This window comes from Rhipicephalus sanguineus, chromosome 1 (assembly GCF_013339695.2).
Source record: "Rhipicephalus sanguineus isolate Rsan-2018 chromosome 1, BIME_Rsan_1.4, whole genome shotgun sequence".
In the NCBI taxonomy this organism is placed as follows: Eukaryota; Metazoa; Arthropoda; class Arachnida; order Ixodida; family Ixodidae; genus Rhipicephalus; species Rhipicephalus sanguineus.
The window spans coordinates 230,280,760-230,297,377 of record NC_051176.1 but is presented as its reverse complement, the minus strand read 5'-3'; the positions used below and the strand labels follow the sequence as shown (position 1 = coordinate 230,297,377).

Sequence of the window (16,618 nt, the reverse complement as noted above, 5' to 3'; positions counted from 1 at the left end):
CAGGGGGTGGCACACCGGGCCCGTGACCCTCCCCCCCTCCGAATTTTTTTTTTTTTTCCACGGCATACAGAGCACAAAGTGTCACTCGACCACATCTCCCTGCCCGGCCCCCACTTCAGATCAACGAGCTTTCGTTCTCATTCTCACTGTGGAACACGTCGAACACCGTTTGTTCTGCGCTCCCCCGCCTTCACTCACAACACGTTCACTTGTGTGCGCGTTGCGGTCAACGTAATAATGGTTCGGTTTTGACGTTTCGAAACTGTCGTAATGTGCAACCACTATAAGTTATTATAGCGTCACACAGTGCTAGCGAAGCATAGCGAATTCGAATGACATCCCAAACTGTTGCGAATCACCCTCGGCAGTGCCGGGCCAACGCAGGTGCTGCCCTAGTGAAGTTTTTGGAAGCTGACATCGATCATTTTTTTGTGAAGCCCGCAAAACATTACTCCGCGGTTCGAGTGACGACACTGACAAAACGGCGATAAAAGTGCGGTCGAAGTCGCGTCATTCGCGCAAGAAGCACGCGTAAATTATCGAACGAAGGAGGTCAAAGGCTGAGACGCAATGAAACCCGAAGGGGAAAAAAAATAGCGCTGCCTTTGTTATTTCTTTCTCCGCTGGCTCTTCGGGAACATGAAAAAAAAAAATCAATGTGAGTGGTTTCTTTTCTTTTTTTATCTCCTTCTTTTTGGTTTACGCAAGGAAGGTTTCGGAGAAGAGGGCATGCATGCGCCGTGGAGATCAAGCGGAGGTGCCCGCGGCGCACCGACGCAGCTGCAGCCGTTCAGCCGCACTGTCTGCCTGCGCCACACGCCCGCGCACGTGCGCCGTCTCCCACGGACGCTCCGAGAACAGTGCTGTTTGCGCATGCGCGCACGCAGTCGGCGCCTCCAGTGAGGCCAGCATGGCTTCTCGCTACCTGTCGCGCCTTGCAGCCGGCGTTGCGTTCAAACTTGAGTCAGCGGCAGCTCTAACCCCACCTGTGGCCCTCACTGCATCAGAAACCAGCGCATTGACGGATACGTGCTCTTGCGAATACTTGAAGACGCTGATTGCGGGAAGGTATTGAGCCACGCGAGTTCCGGCGACTGCAGCCTGCAGTCGCCTAGCTATATATACTTTCACATGAGCGGAAATGTGGTCTTAGTGGTAGAGAGAGGGAGAAGTTAAAAGGTCGATCATACTGAGGCGGCTTACGTGAAAGTGGACTCAGGATTACAAGCGAATTGCAATGCCTACGTGATGACAGAAACCGGTTAGCACCAAAACTCCACTCAGCGTTTCCAGCATCATTCATTCGAATAAGAAAATAGGCCACTTCAAGCATGACTAGCCCATACGAAAGCTTGTTCAAGACTGTATAGTGAGTAGAGCTAACCATGCACTCAATCATCGTGCACTAAACGATATTTACGCAGCTTGGGGGTGACAGTGACGTGACCATGAGGTCAACATAGATGGTGTGCCTGGCCCAGATGCGGTACGTGAGGAGACGCTGTCGAAAGTGCACCGAGATCTATTTTCATCCCCATAAGGTGGACGATTGTCTTAAGTCTGCCAGAACTGCTTACTTAAACGGTACAAACAACGCGATGTGGAATCTTGAAGAATAATGAGTGCTCGCTTTAGTCACTAGAACTAAACTTTTAATATGCAATAAATGTAATCCAGATTGGGTCAGCAGTCCCAATCAGGATGAAAGCAGTCCCAAGTTTGAAGAAATCACGATATGACGCGAAGTAATGTCAACAGGCTGTCAACTTGAGCGATACACTGTTCTAGAGAAGAATGAAGATCGCTCAACGGCTATTGTTATGAAAGGGAACATTCGCTATGCGTCAAGGACGTCACGTTTCCGTGGCTTCAGAGTCGCAGTTGAGTGTTAACGATGGAACAAAAGCCCGACTACCACCTTAAATCCAAGTGACTGAGTCAATCATCTCAGAGCGCAGCACGCAATTTTGAATGCTTGACATCCTGTCGATCGAAATCCTGTCGATGGTCGACAGGATTTGAGTCGTAGCCTACATACAAGTCAGCGACACATGCTAGTCTATTTCTTGCATCCCTTGCAGGCGATACGTTCACCGAGACGCGCAAATCGAGAAGTTGTAAAATGGTCTATTGAAAGTGAGGACGAGTGCAACTCCTGATCAGGATGCTGCTCGAGGAAGTGTCGACGGATCAACAGGCGAGCGTCGTCAATTTCTGGGTAGCCCCACTCGCTGTGAGCACAAGTTCTTGAAGCGAGGCGACCAGCCTCTTCATTTTCAGCAATACCCTCGTGCGAAGGTATCCTCTGGACAGCAAGGGATACCCCACGAGAAACAAACCATCATTCTTTTAGCTTCTAATATCATGGGGGATGAGGTCAGTTTTTTTTTTAATTTTTGTTCACTTGCGTTTCTTTTGCAAACTTTCCTTTCACCTTTGTCTTTTTCTTACGTGCTGGGAAAAGTAAGTCTTGTATATTAAAAAATACGCAAAAGGAAACTCCTGCTGAAGTAAACGTGGTGGTGTGTGACAGGGGGATCTCATCTCGTATCGGAACCGGCGCGGCTTTGACTGCGTCACTGCGGAAACGGCGAGAATACGGGCTAGGTAGACGTGGCGCTTAACGGGCGATAGAATGTTGCGCAGCTGTGTCGCAGCATTCTATATATAGAATGTTACATATATATAATGTTACGACACACGTAGGTGCACACACACACGAACACTTAAAGGACGGCGGCTTAACTGATCGCAGCGTCAGGGAAGCACGGAAGCCACGAACATGAAAGTAAAAATGAAAATAACTGTAAAGCTACAGACGCAAGTTCAGACTACTGTACAGACTGCAAACATTCCGCCGTGCAGCTCAGCGCTAGAAACATTGCTTGTTTTTCGTTTGGCTCGAGCTCAACCAGGCAAGTGTTGCTGAACAAGATGACTGCAGAGGCTCTCCAAGGACGCGACACACGTTCGAGCGAACTGATTCGGAGGTTCCTTAAGACGATCTCAGTCCCATGTCTCGCCGTTATTCCGGTTCAGCGCTTCATGACGCACAGGTGGAACATGCGTGTGTACAGCCAAGGCACTCATGTGTGTTCGCGTGCGCATTGCCGCTGGCCTACTCTAACTAAGCTAGGGCGCTTGTTTGGTCATTTCCGAAGCCGTATAAGAGCGAGCGCCGTTTGGAAGCCCGAGCTGTGAGTCAATGTCAAGGAGGGCTGAAGTGAAGTCACCAAAGCGAACTCTTCCACGGCTTCGCTTTTCAATAACCGTTTCGTGATTGTTGTGAGGTATTCATAGCAACCCTTCATATTTGCTTGTTCTGCTCATTTTTTTTTTTTTTTTTTTTGTAGCCATCACTGCCGCTACATTCGCCCTCCTCCTCCCACAGCCGCTCGTGTGCTGCCTTCGCCCGCAATGCGTTCAACGGCCTCGTGAGCGGGGCACAAGCACGCTGTGCGGACGCACCTGGTCGCTCTCCACCCAATAGAGAAAGCGGACTGACTAGTCGCGCGACTGCGTTGTGGAGGGGAGTAAAAAAAAAAAAGCGCGGGAAAGGACAGAGCGAGGGGGGAAGGAAAGGTGTTGCTCAGATTGGCAGGGCCGATCAGGCAGCCATATTCCGTTCGCGTTTGCTTCCTCTCGTATTGATCCCCCTCTCGTGGTGCGCATGCGCGCGAGAAGGAGAAAAACAGCGAATGAACATGGGAGTCACCAATGCGCCTGCGCACCGGCGACATCGAGGGATCATGCGGGAGTGACTTGTGCTCAATGTCAAGTTACACCGGTTATACTCCGCAAACAGGCTCCAACGGCACTGGTGATGTCACTCTGCGCCGCGGCGGCTGCTGACATCCCTCTTCCGTCTTTTTTTTTTTTTTTGCTTATTTTTCTGGAGGCGGTGAGATAAGGCGCGCCTGTTAGGGCCGTTTCGATGGCGCCACTGTGTCGCCAACCGCCGTCCATCCAACTACTTCGTTTCCCTTATGTCCTTAGGTCATTCTTCACTCGCGAGCGATACTATGTAAGGCGCCTAATGAAGAGATCACTGTCCCGTCACGACGGAATAACAGCTGCTGCTGCTGCTGCTAATAATAATAATAATAATAATAATAATAATAATAATAATAATAATAATAATAATCAATGCCTCTCAAGTGCACGCACGAACTAAAGCCGGTCGAGATGAGTCACGCATTGTGAAGATGCCGGCGTGAAGGCCGTAAAGTGAGCCAGCGTCTATAACAGGTTTGACAGCCCGCTGTAACAAATACGTATGCCGTGCGTCAAGGGTGAACAGAATGCACCCAGGGGCGTTCTGCGGCTGCATAAGCACGCTATCCTCACACACATTTGCTGCTTTAGAATCGAACGAGCCGCCGTTACACCGAAACGTTCTTATTGTTTCTCCTCTCTGCTTTGTTCAGTCAAGTCGGGCCATGTTTTGTACCCTGCCGTGGGCCGGATTAACGCGCAAATTCACGTCGTGCTAAATAGTACTAAACGTGCCGACAATGGTTTTCATTCCTTATTTCATCCTAGCCTTGCATTTTTCGCACAATCTTCACCGCAAGTTGGAACAATCTCCGCCTTCTCTCTTTTTCCTTCTCTCTCGTCTTATAGCGCAGTCGAAGCGACGGATAAGTTGCTAAGACGTGTCGGTTTGCTTTGACGGCTATTTGTCGCTCGCTGCGTGGAAGGGTTTACAGCAAACTGGGACAGTTACCGGACGGAACGGTTTGTTCGATATTTTTGCTGCTTGTTATGGTCGTACCTTTGTTATGACGTCGAAAATAAACCCTGGAAAATTCCAGAAAACGCACAAAATCTGACCAATTCTGCCCGCTGAAACTATGGAACAGGTCGCTCAATTAATATATACGCACAGTTTCTGATCCGGTTAGGAATTTGCAAAATAATCGGGAATAATGATTCCCTCCTTCAGGCGTATAACTTTGTCTAAACACTGAGGGACGCTTATCTCACAAGAACCGAAGTTTTGTTATTAATGGAATGTGTTTACAATTGGGTGAGGATGTCAGCAAGTGCTGCACAGATACGTGTGTTAAAACGAACTCCTAGCTTGGGGCCAAACTCCAATTTTCCTGTTTAAATCAATTTCAAAAGCAGAATCACTCCCCTTGGACAAATGCTGCACCGATTTGAATGAACTCGGTTGCACCTGAGAGAGAAAGGCTTAATTATATACCCATTACAGTGTATATACGGTGCAAAATCTGGAAGTTCAAAAATTGGGGCGCGATGTTTACGTATCTAAAACTCTGCACTATAGAAGAGTAGATACCGTTCACGTGCCGTATAGGTGCATGTAGAATCGTATTAGCCGAAGCGGCCAGCTGTGAAGGATCTACAATGTTTATGAGGGTTTTACAAAGGTTCCACTCACAAAGTAATGACATATTTCAGGGTGTTGTACAAGTCGGCGTACTTTGACCCCGTCAGATGACTTCACAGGCCCAGCTTGTAGGATAGTGACACCGCCGATTTTTGAAAAAAAAAAACAAAAACAATAACGTCTAAAAAACGGTCGGCAGATTTTAAAATTTCCTAACGACTCCGAGCAAACCCCGTGAATTCTGTGCGGCGCATGAGTAGTGGGAAAAGTGATTTCTACATCCTCGAGTAATTAGAGAGTTTGAGAATTGGGGACCCAAGACGATGGGCCCCCAAGCTGCGTTGGGCAACCTGCTCTTGCGTTCGGATGATCAGCAGAGTTTGAGAATAGGGCCAACGCAAGCTGCGTTGGGTCAAGCGCACGGAGCGCCACGCGTGACGAAATTTAAAATCATGCGAGACGCGGGCCTTACTGCGCCGTGGCCCGCGCTGCGTCTTTTCGCTGGTGACCCAAGACGCCTTGGGGCCCCACGCTAGTTTTCAATTTTTGCATCTCGGGTCAAGGCGAGCGCAAGAGCCCAAGAGTGGCTTGGGTTCTGCGCATGCGCCCTGGCGGCTCGCAAGCTTCTTGGGTCCCCAAGCTCCTTGGGTCCCCAATTCTCAAACTCTCTATTATAAATGTAAGAGTTGTTGACCGAAGGAAAACAGCACAACCTCCAAGTTTGCGCTACCACTTACGGTTTATGAGACAGCTGCAGACCAGAACGAAGCTGTGTGTATTTCCGAAACATGTTGCTCACTTGTCGCCTCATACAGGGAAACTCGAATAACATCGGAAAACCCTGCCTTGGAGAGAAAGCCGGAGTGAAGTGTTCTGCGCAAATATCACAGATGCAAGGAAACTGTTGAATATAACAAAAGAGTACGTAGATGCGTCATGCACGCTAGTTCCGACCCGCATTATTACAGCTATACCGCACCTCTAACTGAAAGAGCCCTCTGCAACATGAGTGATGTCGAAAGAAGAAAATCGGGATTAACTCGAGCCGAACCCCTGAACACTTCTAAATCAGCTTTCGCTGGGACTGGCTGGAACTATCAGTGTGAGCGTTGGTCGTGTAAGAAAGAACAACAGCCGAAGGAAATGTATATCGAACAAGAGCAGTTACTTGAGCTTCAGGAATTAGTCGACAGGTAATTCTCCTTTCGTGGAGTGTCCATCAAGGTCATGCAGTGCAGTGTATGGGGAACTTTAGAAGTAGCGTCCAAGGCGTCTCTCCGTATCCAAAACGCCAAGCCGCCTGCGTTCTCTTGTTAGGCTGGCGATCGTGTCCTCTAAATCTCTCTCTGTGCGCGAAATCTAAAACGCCCAAATATAACTTCCGAAATAGACGGCTAATAATCCCTTATTTGGCTTTCGCCATCGTCATCGTATACAAACAAAACGCAGTCTTGCGTAATTCTTCCGCTGGTAATATCCCTTAGATATTCTAGATTTCCACTTCCAGCTTCCTTGGTAATGAGCGCAAAACCCAGCGAACATTCTGCACTCGAGGAGCGTGTGTTGAGGGGCTTGTTGGTAAGACATATTATGAAAACTTGAACTGCGCTAATGACCAGACACCAGAGTAGAAGCAGACGTGACGAACGCTGCGTTCGTCCTGTCTGCTTCTACTCTGGTGTCTGGTCATTAGCGCAGTTTAAGTTTTCATAATAGAACGTTCCGCAATGCGCGAATCTTATACACAAAACACTGCTTGATAAAATGTAGCTACTTATGACGTCCTTTGCAAGGAAGCTCAATTTATTAGAAAACGCTCGTTGTTCTTTTTAGGGGTTGCGGAGGTTTGCTTCGGCAGCTTCGAGTCGACTGTACAGTTAAGAATTTAAACGAGAATTGGCGTTTAGGGTCAAGGTGAGGGTACTTTCAGATGCCTCGTAAGCGTTTTCCTTTCTTTTCTTTTTGAAATAAGTATAAGACCCGCCATCTCCCTCCTCAAGATCTAGAAGTATTATGGCACGTGTCGGTCGGTCCAGTGCTCGCTCACATCAGTGACATCGACTCTGAATCCCATCATAACGCACATGCTGAAACGAGGAACTGCACAAGATTTTGTGCAGTCAAGCGCAGACGTCTGTTACATCGGGGACAGAGGCATGGCACGGACGATTATATAATATCACAAGCAGAGTTCGTTGGCGCAATCCTGCGCCGTAGAGCAGCGCGCCACAGTACAATATGTACGCAATGTTGCCTTTTTTTTTTAAAGAAGCGGATAGACAACACTTCGCGACTGTAGTTAACATTAGTCAGTGCTAGACAGCATTAGGCAACACTAGAGAAACGTAGATAGTCAACACCAGCTAGCCTACAGTTAACGAACATTTGCCAGCGCTGGCGAACACCTATTAGCCCCGGATGGATGGATGGATGCTATGAGCGTCCCCTTTATAACGGGGCGGTGACATGTCTGCCACCATGCTCGAAGAAAAAGGAAAAACTTCCTTGTTTCATGCTGGCCTAATACCTTGTCTACATTGATTAAATCTATCTTATTATACCAAAAATATTTATAAATTCACGGTCTATCTCTCTGCCTCTTAAGGCAGAATGACCTTATTCCCCCCCCCCCCCCCATTATTTATTTTTGTACTTTATCTCTACTCTTCTGCCACCAATACTCTAACCGTCTCTTACTTATTTCTATCGCGGACGTGTTCAGCTTTCCATTGTTGTCCCTAAAACCCAAGGCTTCCTGTAGACTCGTGCCCACACGTATACCTGGGTGAATATCGCCACATTCAATCAGTACATGTTCCATCGTTTCCCTAGTTCCCCCGCAGCATGTACAGTGTTCGCCCCGAGAACTTGGAGTGGCGCCGCCTGGTGGGAGGCGTGGATGACGTCACGGCACGGACTCTTCGACGCCCGCCTTGACGCGCCGGCATGTCATGCGCTTGCTTCGTGCGCTGTTCCGCTATTTAAATTTGCTTTTTGCCTGTCTCAAGTTTCAGATGAATGACGAAAGCAACATCGATAATGTTCCTAGTAAAGCGACAAAAAGTTATGCACTTTTTTCTTCACAGTCGACAAAGGTGCCCGCGCTCCGTCGATCACACTTTGAAAGAGGTGATCAGGTTTGTTGTTTTGCCGCGCTGCTAACCTCAGGGATAGGTCTGATTCCCGACCACAGCAGCCGCATTCCGACGGGTGGGAACAGCAACATTCCTCTGCATGGATACAGGAGCACGTTAAAGAATTCGAGGCGGTAAAAATTAATTTGCAGCGTGCCTCACAATCATGTCGTGGTCTTGACACGCAAGACACCTTATTCATATTATTAGGTTGCGTTGTTCACGGGCGATTCCTTTAAAAATTATGATGGCTTCGCCTCCACAAGTGTTATTTGCATCGGACGCATCCACGACCTGCGGACAGCGTTCTTGCCGGTGTGCCAAGCACCGCGCACGATTACGGAAGCGCATGCAGTATTGAGTTTCGCAAAATGTCTCAAAAGCACTCGTCTGAGAATACCGCCGCAGTTGTTCTGTTTGTTTTTCTTGTGTATTCGCTCACACATCGTGTTGTTTAGTTTCACGTTTTTCTCGCAATAATATCGTGGATTCATTTCACAACTAAGTCGAGGTTATTTGCGAAAACTCCTTATTGCTGTCAGATTGTGTCTTCATGCAGCATCGTAGCAGCGGCACTGTTACACTTGTATAAGTATTAGATTCGATAGCCAGCTCGTAAATTAATTTTCCTGGCATTTGATATACCACTGAGCATCATCAACCTTTATGTGGACATGACGTGCGAGACCATTAATTGACTCAGTGAGGTGAAGGACGTTTAATTAATACTTGGGCCACGTCGCTGAGAGCGCCATCGAAACAGCAGTTCAGAACGTTCATTTCGACTTTCAGGCGCTTGCTTTGCAGGCGATTGCTATCTACAGAGCTCCCACGTAAATTTAACATTACCGCTTGCGACCCGGTGGTTGATCGGGCCAGCAGTTGATCGGGGTATACGGCCACATAATCCCAGACGAGCGTTGAGAAGAAATGTTTACATAATACAAGCATACCAACATCTCAGTATTTGCGAAACCAATGTGTGCGTGGCAGTACTATTTTGTTTAATGCGCCGGATTTATTAAGTGATTCTTTACGATAGACAGATTCATCTGAAGTCTCCTGTAGCAGAAAGCGCAATTCTGTCAAATCACCTAGATAATCTGCAAAGGCAGACATAACTGGTACGATAAACCGCAATGTAATTAGTGAGTTGAAAACGTCCTAATTTCATTTGTAAATATACTTGTGTAAACTTCCACCTTGGGAGATTTGCATCATAAGAATGAGCAGCAATCACCACCGCATCGCGAGAGAGCGGGTACGCGGCGGGCGCAGAAAAAGGCGATCGTCGGCCGCGGAGCCAGCCAGCGAGTCCTTGCCGTGACGTCACATGGTCGCGACCGCCGCGCCGCCAGTGTTCGTTCTCGGGGCTAATAGTGGTAGTTAGCCGACGTTATGTAGTGCTAGCCAACACGAACAAGCACTAGCCAGCACTGGCAGACAGTGCTATCCACATTAGCCAAAACTAGCGAGTACTATAGTTACCACTAGCTGCGCCAACGTTATGCATGCTACAGCGAACATTATCCACCATAGTTAGCCACCACTAGCCTGAACTATATAGTAGACGCCAGTGAACACCAACAACAGTTAGCCACTCTCGACAACAACACTAACCAGAACTTAGCCAATATGAGCCAGTGCTAGTCAATAGTTCGCCAACATATAAATACCATGCACAACACTAACCGAAAGTTCTCCAACCAATGTCGGTTTTATACGAGTAAATGTAGTACATGCCATCTTTTCATGTCATTTATGTTATGCCATGCATATCGACACGCCACAACCATAGAAATGACTGTAATGGAATTGTGAAGAGATGAAAATTCGCGAACACGGGTTGTCGCTGGAGCCGACGTTTCGACAAGCGGACTTGTCTTCGTCAAGGCTGCAACTGCTTTCCTTAGCGCGGGTGTGTATCTATGCTTCGTATTCTCTACTCCAAACCGAACACGAATTTTCATCTCTTCAAGCTCGCATCTTCCCCCGAACTTCTGCCCTTTTTTTTAATATCATCTTGTCATTTATGCCATTCGTGTCATGAGATACATGACATGCGCGTCATGGCGTTCATGACATGCGATAGCATTCATGTTATGACATCTCATTAATTGCTGCATGTTTGTCACGCATGGATGCACATGCTGGTATACAGCATGTTAATCAAACGACAACGACGGCACGATGTAACTTGTGTCATTCATGTCATGATATCTATATAACATGGCCTTAATGGAAACCAGCAGATAAGGAAGCCAAGGAAGGTATATAGGGAACGTTAATTGCAGTGTTTCACGTGCATTGTAGTAATTGTGATAGAGTTGTGAAGAAAGTAAAGTGGACGAAAAGACAACTTGCCGCTGGCAGGAACCGAACCTGCGACCTTCGGATCATCATCTGCTGGTTTTCATTAAGGTTGTGTCAAACAAAAAAAAAAAACAAGCCCTCGAAAATTTCCTTCCGACATGACATGGATGTCATGAACATACATGTCATGAGCTGTCGTTCATGTCTGTCATACACACACGTGATGCAATGCACATTGTGGTGCATAACATGTAAATGAAGCGACCATCACGGCATAACGATGACGCATTGTCATGTATGCCATGATGCACATATGCGTGTCATGTCTATTCATATTTCATGACCTATCATTCATATTCGTCATGTCATGCCCGCAAATCTTGGTATATATACTAAGTTAACGATAACGGCCACGACAGCACCTAGACGCGAACGGACGGACGGACGGATGGATGATGGATCGATGGATACGGTCAAAATGCGTTTGGTTCGCCAAGAAATGCTTTGAATCTAAAAGCTGCCAGATAAACAGCTTGGCATTGCTGCGAATCCGTGCAGTGACACCTTTGCAGCACGGAAAAACTAACAGCTAAATGTGTCGAAAAACATTTAGGCGGCAACAACTATAGATATACCTGTTCAGTTTTGTCGTAAAATAACAATGTGCACTAAAACAGTCACGATTAAATACAGAGCAAGTGACAACAAAGGTACTAGGGTTTTATGTCATGTCTCTAAGCGCACGTGATACAGATTGCATAAGAAAATATATTTTGAACGGGAACAGAACGAAAAGCTATTAGAAATAAAACGTAATGTTTCCAGACATTATACTGCTGTTACATATGACAAGCGAAGCATAATCGCGCATTAAAAAACATAATAATATATGCTTTTCTTGGCTTAATTGTCTGCTGGTTTTATTAGCTGTGTCTAACAAAGAAACGAAGTCCTCGAACAATTCCCCTTCATTCGTATACCTTGAAACTCATATATTCAGGTTTCACATTTTCGTATCTAACGTACTTTAATGGCCTCGGAAGCCTGTATATCATGATATGTAAGCCATACAGTGTCCGACATTTTTCCACATTACAAGGCTCTATACGATTCGCATGCGATATGCAGGTAGTACGTGGCATTTTAAGTTTCCTAGGTTTCGTAGTACATAAGTGTTTACATTTTATTTTTGTTTATATTGCTTGCAAAGAACACACCCGTAAGTTTTGCTATTGGTCCCATTACTTTACATTTCCCATACAACTCTTGCGTGGGGTGGTAAAATGGCAAGTTTTCAACCGCTCCCAAAAAACGTATGTGTAACGCATCTGTTTTATGTAGGTTATCTTGCGTAGAAGACGCCCAAGTTATGTGGCAGTAGTTAATCCCGAAAAAAGAATAAGGAATCTTATATTAACGCCACAACATTTCACGGGATCGTTTACCTATTTCGGAATATCAAGGGTAACCACTTGGGACAGTTTTGTTATGAGGTGATTTATGTAATGCGCATCCGAACAGAAATTTTCGCGAAAAACGACACCGAAAGGGGCAATTTGAATTTGTGTGAGTTGTGTAATGATTTGGTCAGCTAATAGGTGGTTTTTAGCATTAAAGAAGGCAGGTTTTTGCCGCCTCGGTGGTACAGTGGTTACGGTGCTCGGCTGCTGACCCAAAGGTCGCCGGTTCGACCCCGGCCGCACCGGTTGCATTTCGATGGAGGCGAAATGCTAGAGGCCCGTGTACTTAGGTTGAGGTGCACGTTAAGGAACCCCAGGTGGTCGAAATAACCGGAGCCCTCCACTACGGCGTGCCTCATAATCATATCGTGCTCTTGGCACGTAAAACCCCAATGCTATTATTTAGTAGTTTTTTGGTGTTTTTTTTTTTTTTCGTTTGAGCGTTTATCTTCTAAACTATTTTCTTAACATGAGAGGCTAGAGACGTCGCTGAGGTTTTCAGCCTCGTTATTTAAAACGAACATTTTGCAGCAAAACTTTATTATTCTTATTTTTTTACCACGGGTAAGTCCTTTTGTTAATACTCCGTGAAATTGGCCCGTGCCACTGTGGCACCGGGCAGTACAGCAGCTTGATGGAACGCACGGCACAGAGAGCTACGGGTGACAACACCGTGCGTGTCAGCTACCACCGCTACCATCAGTGCCAAGTCATACAATCCTTGGCATAATTTTAGACACCAACACTTAACTTGGATCTTCGGACACTTCCTAGCCAACCTGGCCGTTATTCTTGTTATCCTCGCTTGATTTCTCTCTTATTCTCTGCCCCGCCCCACCTTTCCCAGCCATATATGCTGCGCACCTGCAAATGGTCGCTGCACAGTGCTCTTCGCAAACAGCGACGAACGCTCCACTTATGCCTATTTACACACTGCGTGTATTCGCGCCTATTAATATATAGTTATTATAATAATTTCCCAGCTTTGTCGACCTTGCTGACAAACACAGTCGCCGCTGCACGAGAGAATGCACTCGTAGCCTAACTAATGGATTAAAGCAGTGGACCATGTTTTAATCACTAACAGACACTAGATGGCACAAGGGGTAAAATCATTGCTTGGTAGCATTATACTGTATACTATGTTACGTAAGACATATGGGCGCCGCCACCTTGGGCTGTTAAACGAAAATTTCTTATTTTTGTACGGCGTGACGTGAGTAGATATGGTCGGGAAACGCCGAACGCACCAACCCAACCGTTTTCACGCGTACATGTCCACCGCAGCGCTGTTCGCTTAGTCGTTAAAGATACAAAACGGCAAGGTTAACAGCCCAATACGGCGGCACCGAAACCCATCCGTAAAATAGTCTATAGGCGTACGTGAGCCACTTCCGATGCATATGGCAGAAAACTCGAGGTGTGTTGGGCGTACGCGAGCGCGTCATTTTGCACGAAATCACGAATTCGTAAGCGATGTGAGGTATATTGTCACTTCGATGAATGAGAGTGTGCAAGGTGGGCCGTGACACGTGCGTGCGTGCAGCCGTCAAGACGTCCATATACCGCACATCGGTAGTAGGCCGACCCCTGAGATGGTGCGAAAACAAACTGCTATGCTATATGCGATGCCCAGCAATCTTCACAGCATTTGCGTAAACACATCCCGAATGCTTCGTTTCACATATATATACGTGCCAGCGCGTGCGCTTGACCTGAAGTTATTGTACCTATTAAAAATATATACCCCCCAAACCTATAAAAGTACGCAGTCACATACTTTGATAAATTGTTCCAGAATTTTTTATCCATTGGGGCTGCTCTTAAGAACGACATTTAATGTGATAAGAATGTTCCGAAGTTACAAATGTATCCTTGTAACATACGACCGTAAACGTGAGGCTGAAGGAGCGAAGGCAGTCATTAAATGTCGAACAAAGCAGAGTTGTCAAGTCTGTAATCAGCTGAAGAACGTACGTATAGAAGCGAGGAAGGGCGTACTTCATTGAAGAGGTTCCACGGGTTTCAACAAGGAGAATCAAACTGACTACTGCAATTCGGCAAGTCAACACTGCCGAGTGTTCTGTAGTCGCGGAGGCGACCGGCTGCCGCGCTCACGTCACCTGGGCGGGGCCACTTCGGACTTCTTAATAGGAATCAGGACCCATAAATTCACAAGGGCATCTCACGCAAGAATTGCTCCTACAAACATTTTGCAGCCAATTATGATGCTGGAGGTATTGTTGGCGAAGCCTGCTGGCCAATGACAGTATGTACTCAAGAGCTGAAAGGTTTGCGAATTCGGCCAGGGGAAAATAAATAAATTAATAAATATTAAACAAATTTCAACTTTCGCAACTACGACTATAAATCGAGCCTCGCTGCACGATTTATTTTGTTCTGATTATACTTGTACACCTCTTAAGCACAAGCTAACAAGCTTCGCAGCCTTGCATCACGCCGTCAAGTGGCCCGTCTTTCTCTCTACCACAAACTCCCTCACACAGCGCCTCGAACAGATATCACTGCACCCAGGCTGCACCAACCGCGAAAAGACCGCACACCCACCTCAAGTCCGCACTGTCCGCCATGGCTCCTCGTTCTTCGCCCAGACGTCGAAGGACCGGAATGACCTTTCGTCGGCGCAGAGGTGATCATGATGGTTATGAAGATGATTGCGCTCAAAGGAATATTGGCACCTACCCACTCAGTGGGAGTGGGGCATTTGGTTTACAAATATTATTTTAAATATATATCTCCTCATTTTTACGCTAGAAATGATGACGACAAACGCATCATTGACGAACTAGCGCACTAAGCGAGCCCACCCCTTTTGTAAAGTACCTCCTCGGGGGCATTCGAGGCATTATAAATAAATAAATAAATAAATAAATAAATAAATAAATAAATAAATAAATAAATAAATAAATAAATAAACCTGCATGCAAGTGATGCTTTAAAAATACCACTCTTTTCTTAAAAGGCTGACCTTTGTCAGAGAAACGTGTTATAAAAAAGCCTGGTTCACTCAATAATGGCTATCAGATATATATATTTCCTTAATTGCTTCTTATAGTTTTCTTCCATATTATCAGTGCTTGTATACACTTTCCAATATAGGGACAGCGGTAAATTGCCCATCATGATTTGAGAATGTCTGCCGTAAGCGCACCAGCCCATCATTATTCTTCGGTGGATTTCCTTTTCATAAGTAGGCTCCCTTGTCAGTACTAATTGGCCCAGCTATATATATACATATACTCTTGTACAAACTCCAGAGATTGTTGCCAATCACGAACACATCCTCTTTCGCCAAGAAATTGAGCATTATCTTTGTCTTCAGCGTATTCATGTTTAGCCCTACTTTAGTACTCTCTCAGTGTCAATCATTCTTAACGCGCTAGCGTTAAAGAGCTCGTGTCGCAGAAATTCCGGTCTCAGCGTCAGCGTCGGCGGCGTCGGTTGCGAGCGAACAATCGGAGTTTTCCGGGAGCGAAGAATCGTGATGGATGCAAATAAAAAAAATTAGGGATTCGAGCCGGATTCGAACCCAGACATTCTGCGCGGCAGTCAGGTGGTCTACCACAGAACCACGCTAGTGCTTGTATCTGCTTCGAAAAAAAAAAAAAAAAACCTATACGGGCGTCATGTGTAGCGCGAGGAGTGACACACGTAATGGCGTGGCAGAAGGGCGGAATCGCACCAGGCGTCGCACCATGTGAATTGAGCAGCGAGTGAGTGGTTTAAAGCTGCCAACCCATTACAAAAGACTCAATAATTCATCATCATCATCGACAAAAATTGCGTAGGTGAGCGTATTGCCTTATCAGACGCGTAGTAGGTACTCCGCTAATTTGTAAAATGATATGGCGTAGTGGGTACTTCGCAACTGGGCTTGCAGTATGCATTCTATAGGATAGTGCTTGAAAGAGCCAATGTTACGTGCACGGACGTTCTTTTCTTCGCGGCACGGTTGAGGCGTCCACCGAGGAGCGAAGCGTGGCAAGCGAATGAGAAGGCGATGCGAAAGGGGCCCTTCGAGAGCGGAATGCTATCGCCACTGGCATAGCCAGGGGCGCGGGGGGGGGGGGGGGTGTCAACGCCGCCCCCCCCCACCCTTCGCTGAAGGGCACAATGTCATCTGCAAATCGTAGGGTTGCTAAGATATTCGCCGTTAAACTTTATTCATATTTCTTCCCAATCCAGTCGTTTGAATACTTCTTCCATAAGCATGCAGTGAACATGGCGAGACCGCATCTCCTTGTCTGACCGCTTCTCTCTATATCAATTATATCGTTTTTTTTTTTTTCTTGTGGAGAAGCAAGGTAGCTGTTCGGAGTCTTTGTGGATGTTGG

At 46.5% G+C, this 16,618-nt stretch overlaps 1 protein-coding gene across 1 annotated transcript in view; it reads right to left on the bottom strand.

The window, feature by feature from the left end:
- Window positions 1–15,361, bottom strand: part of LOC119373920 (MOG interacting and ectopic P-granules protein 1) — a 54,917-nt gene extending 39,556 nt beyond the window's left edge. The window contains exon 1 of the mRNA XM_049420052.1: window positions 15,340–15,361. Within this exon, the coding sequence (XP_049276009.1) occupies window positions 15,340–15,350 (11 nt within the window). The 5' untranslated portion in view covers window positions 15,351–15,361. The remainder of the gene's footprint in view (window positions 1–15,339) is intronic.
- Between the last annotated feature and the right edge of the window lie 1,257 nt (window positions 15,362–16,618).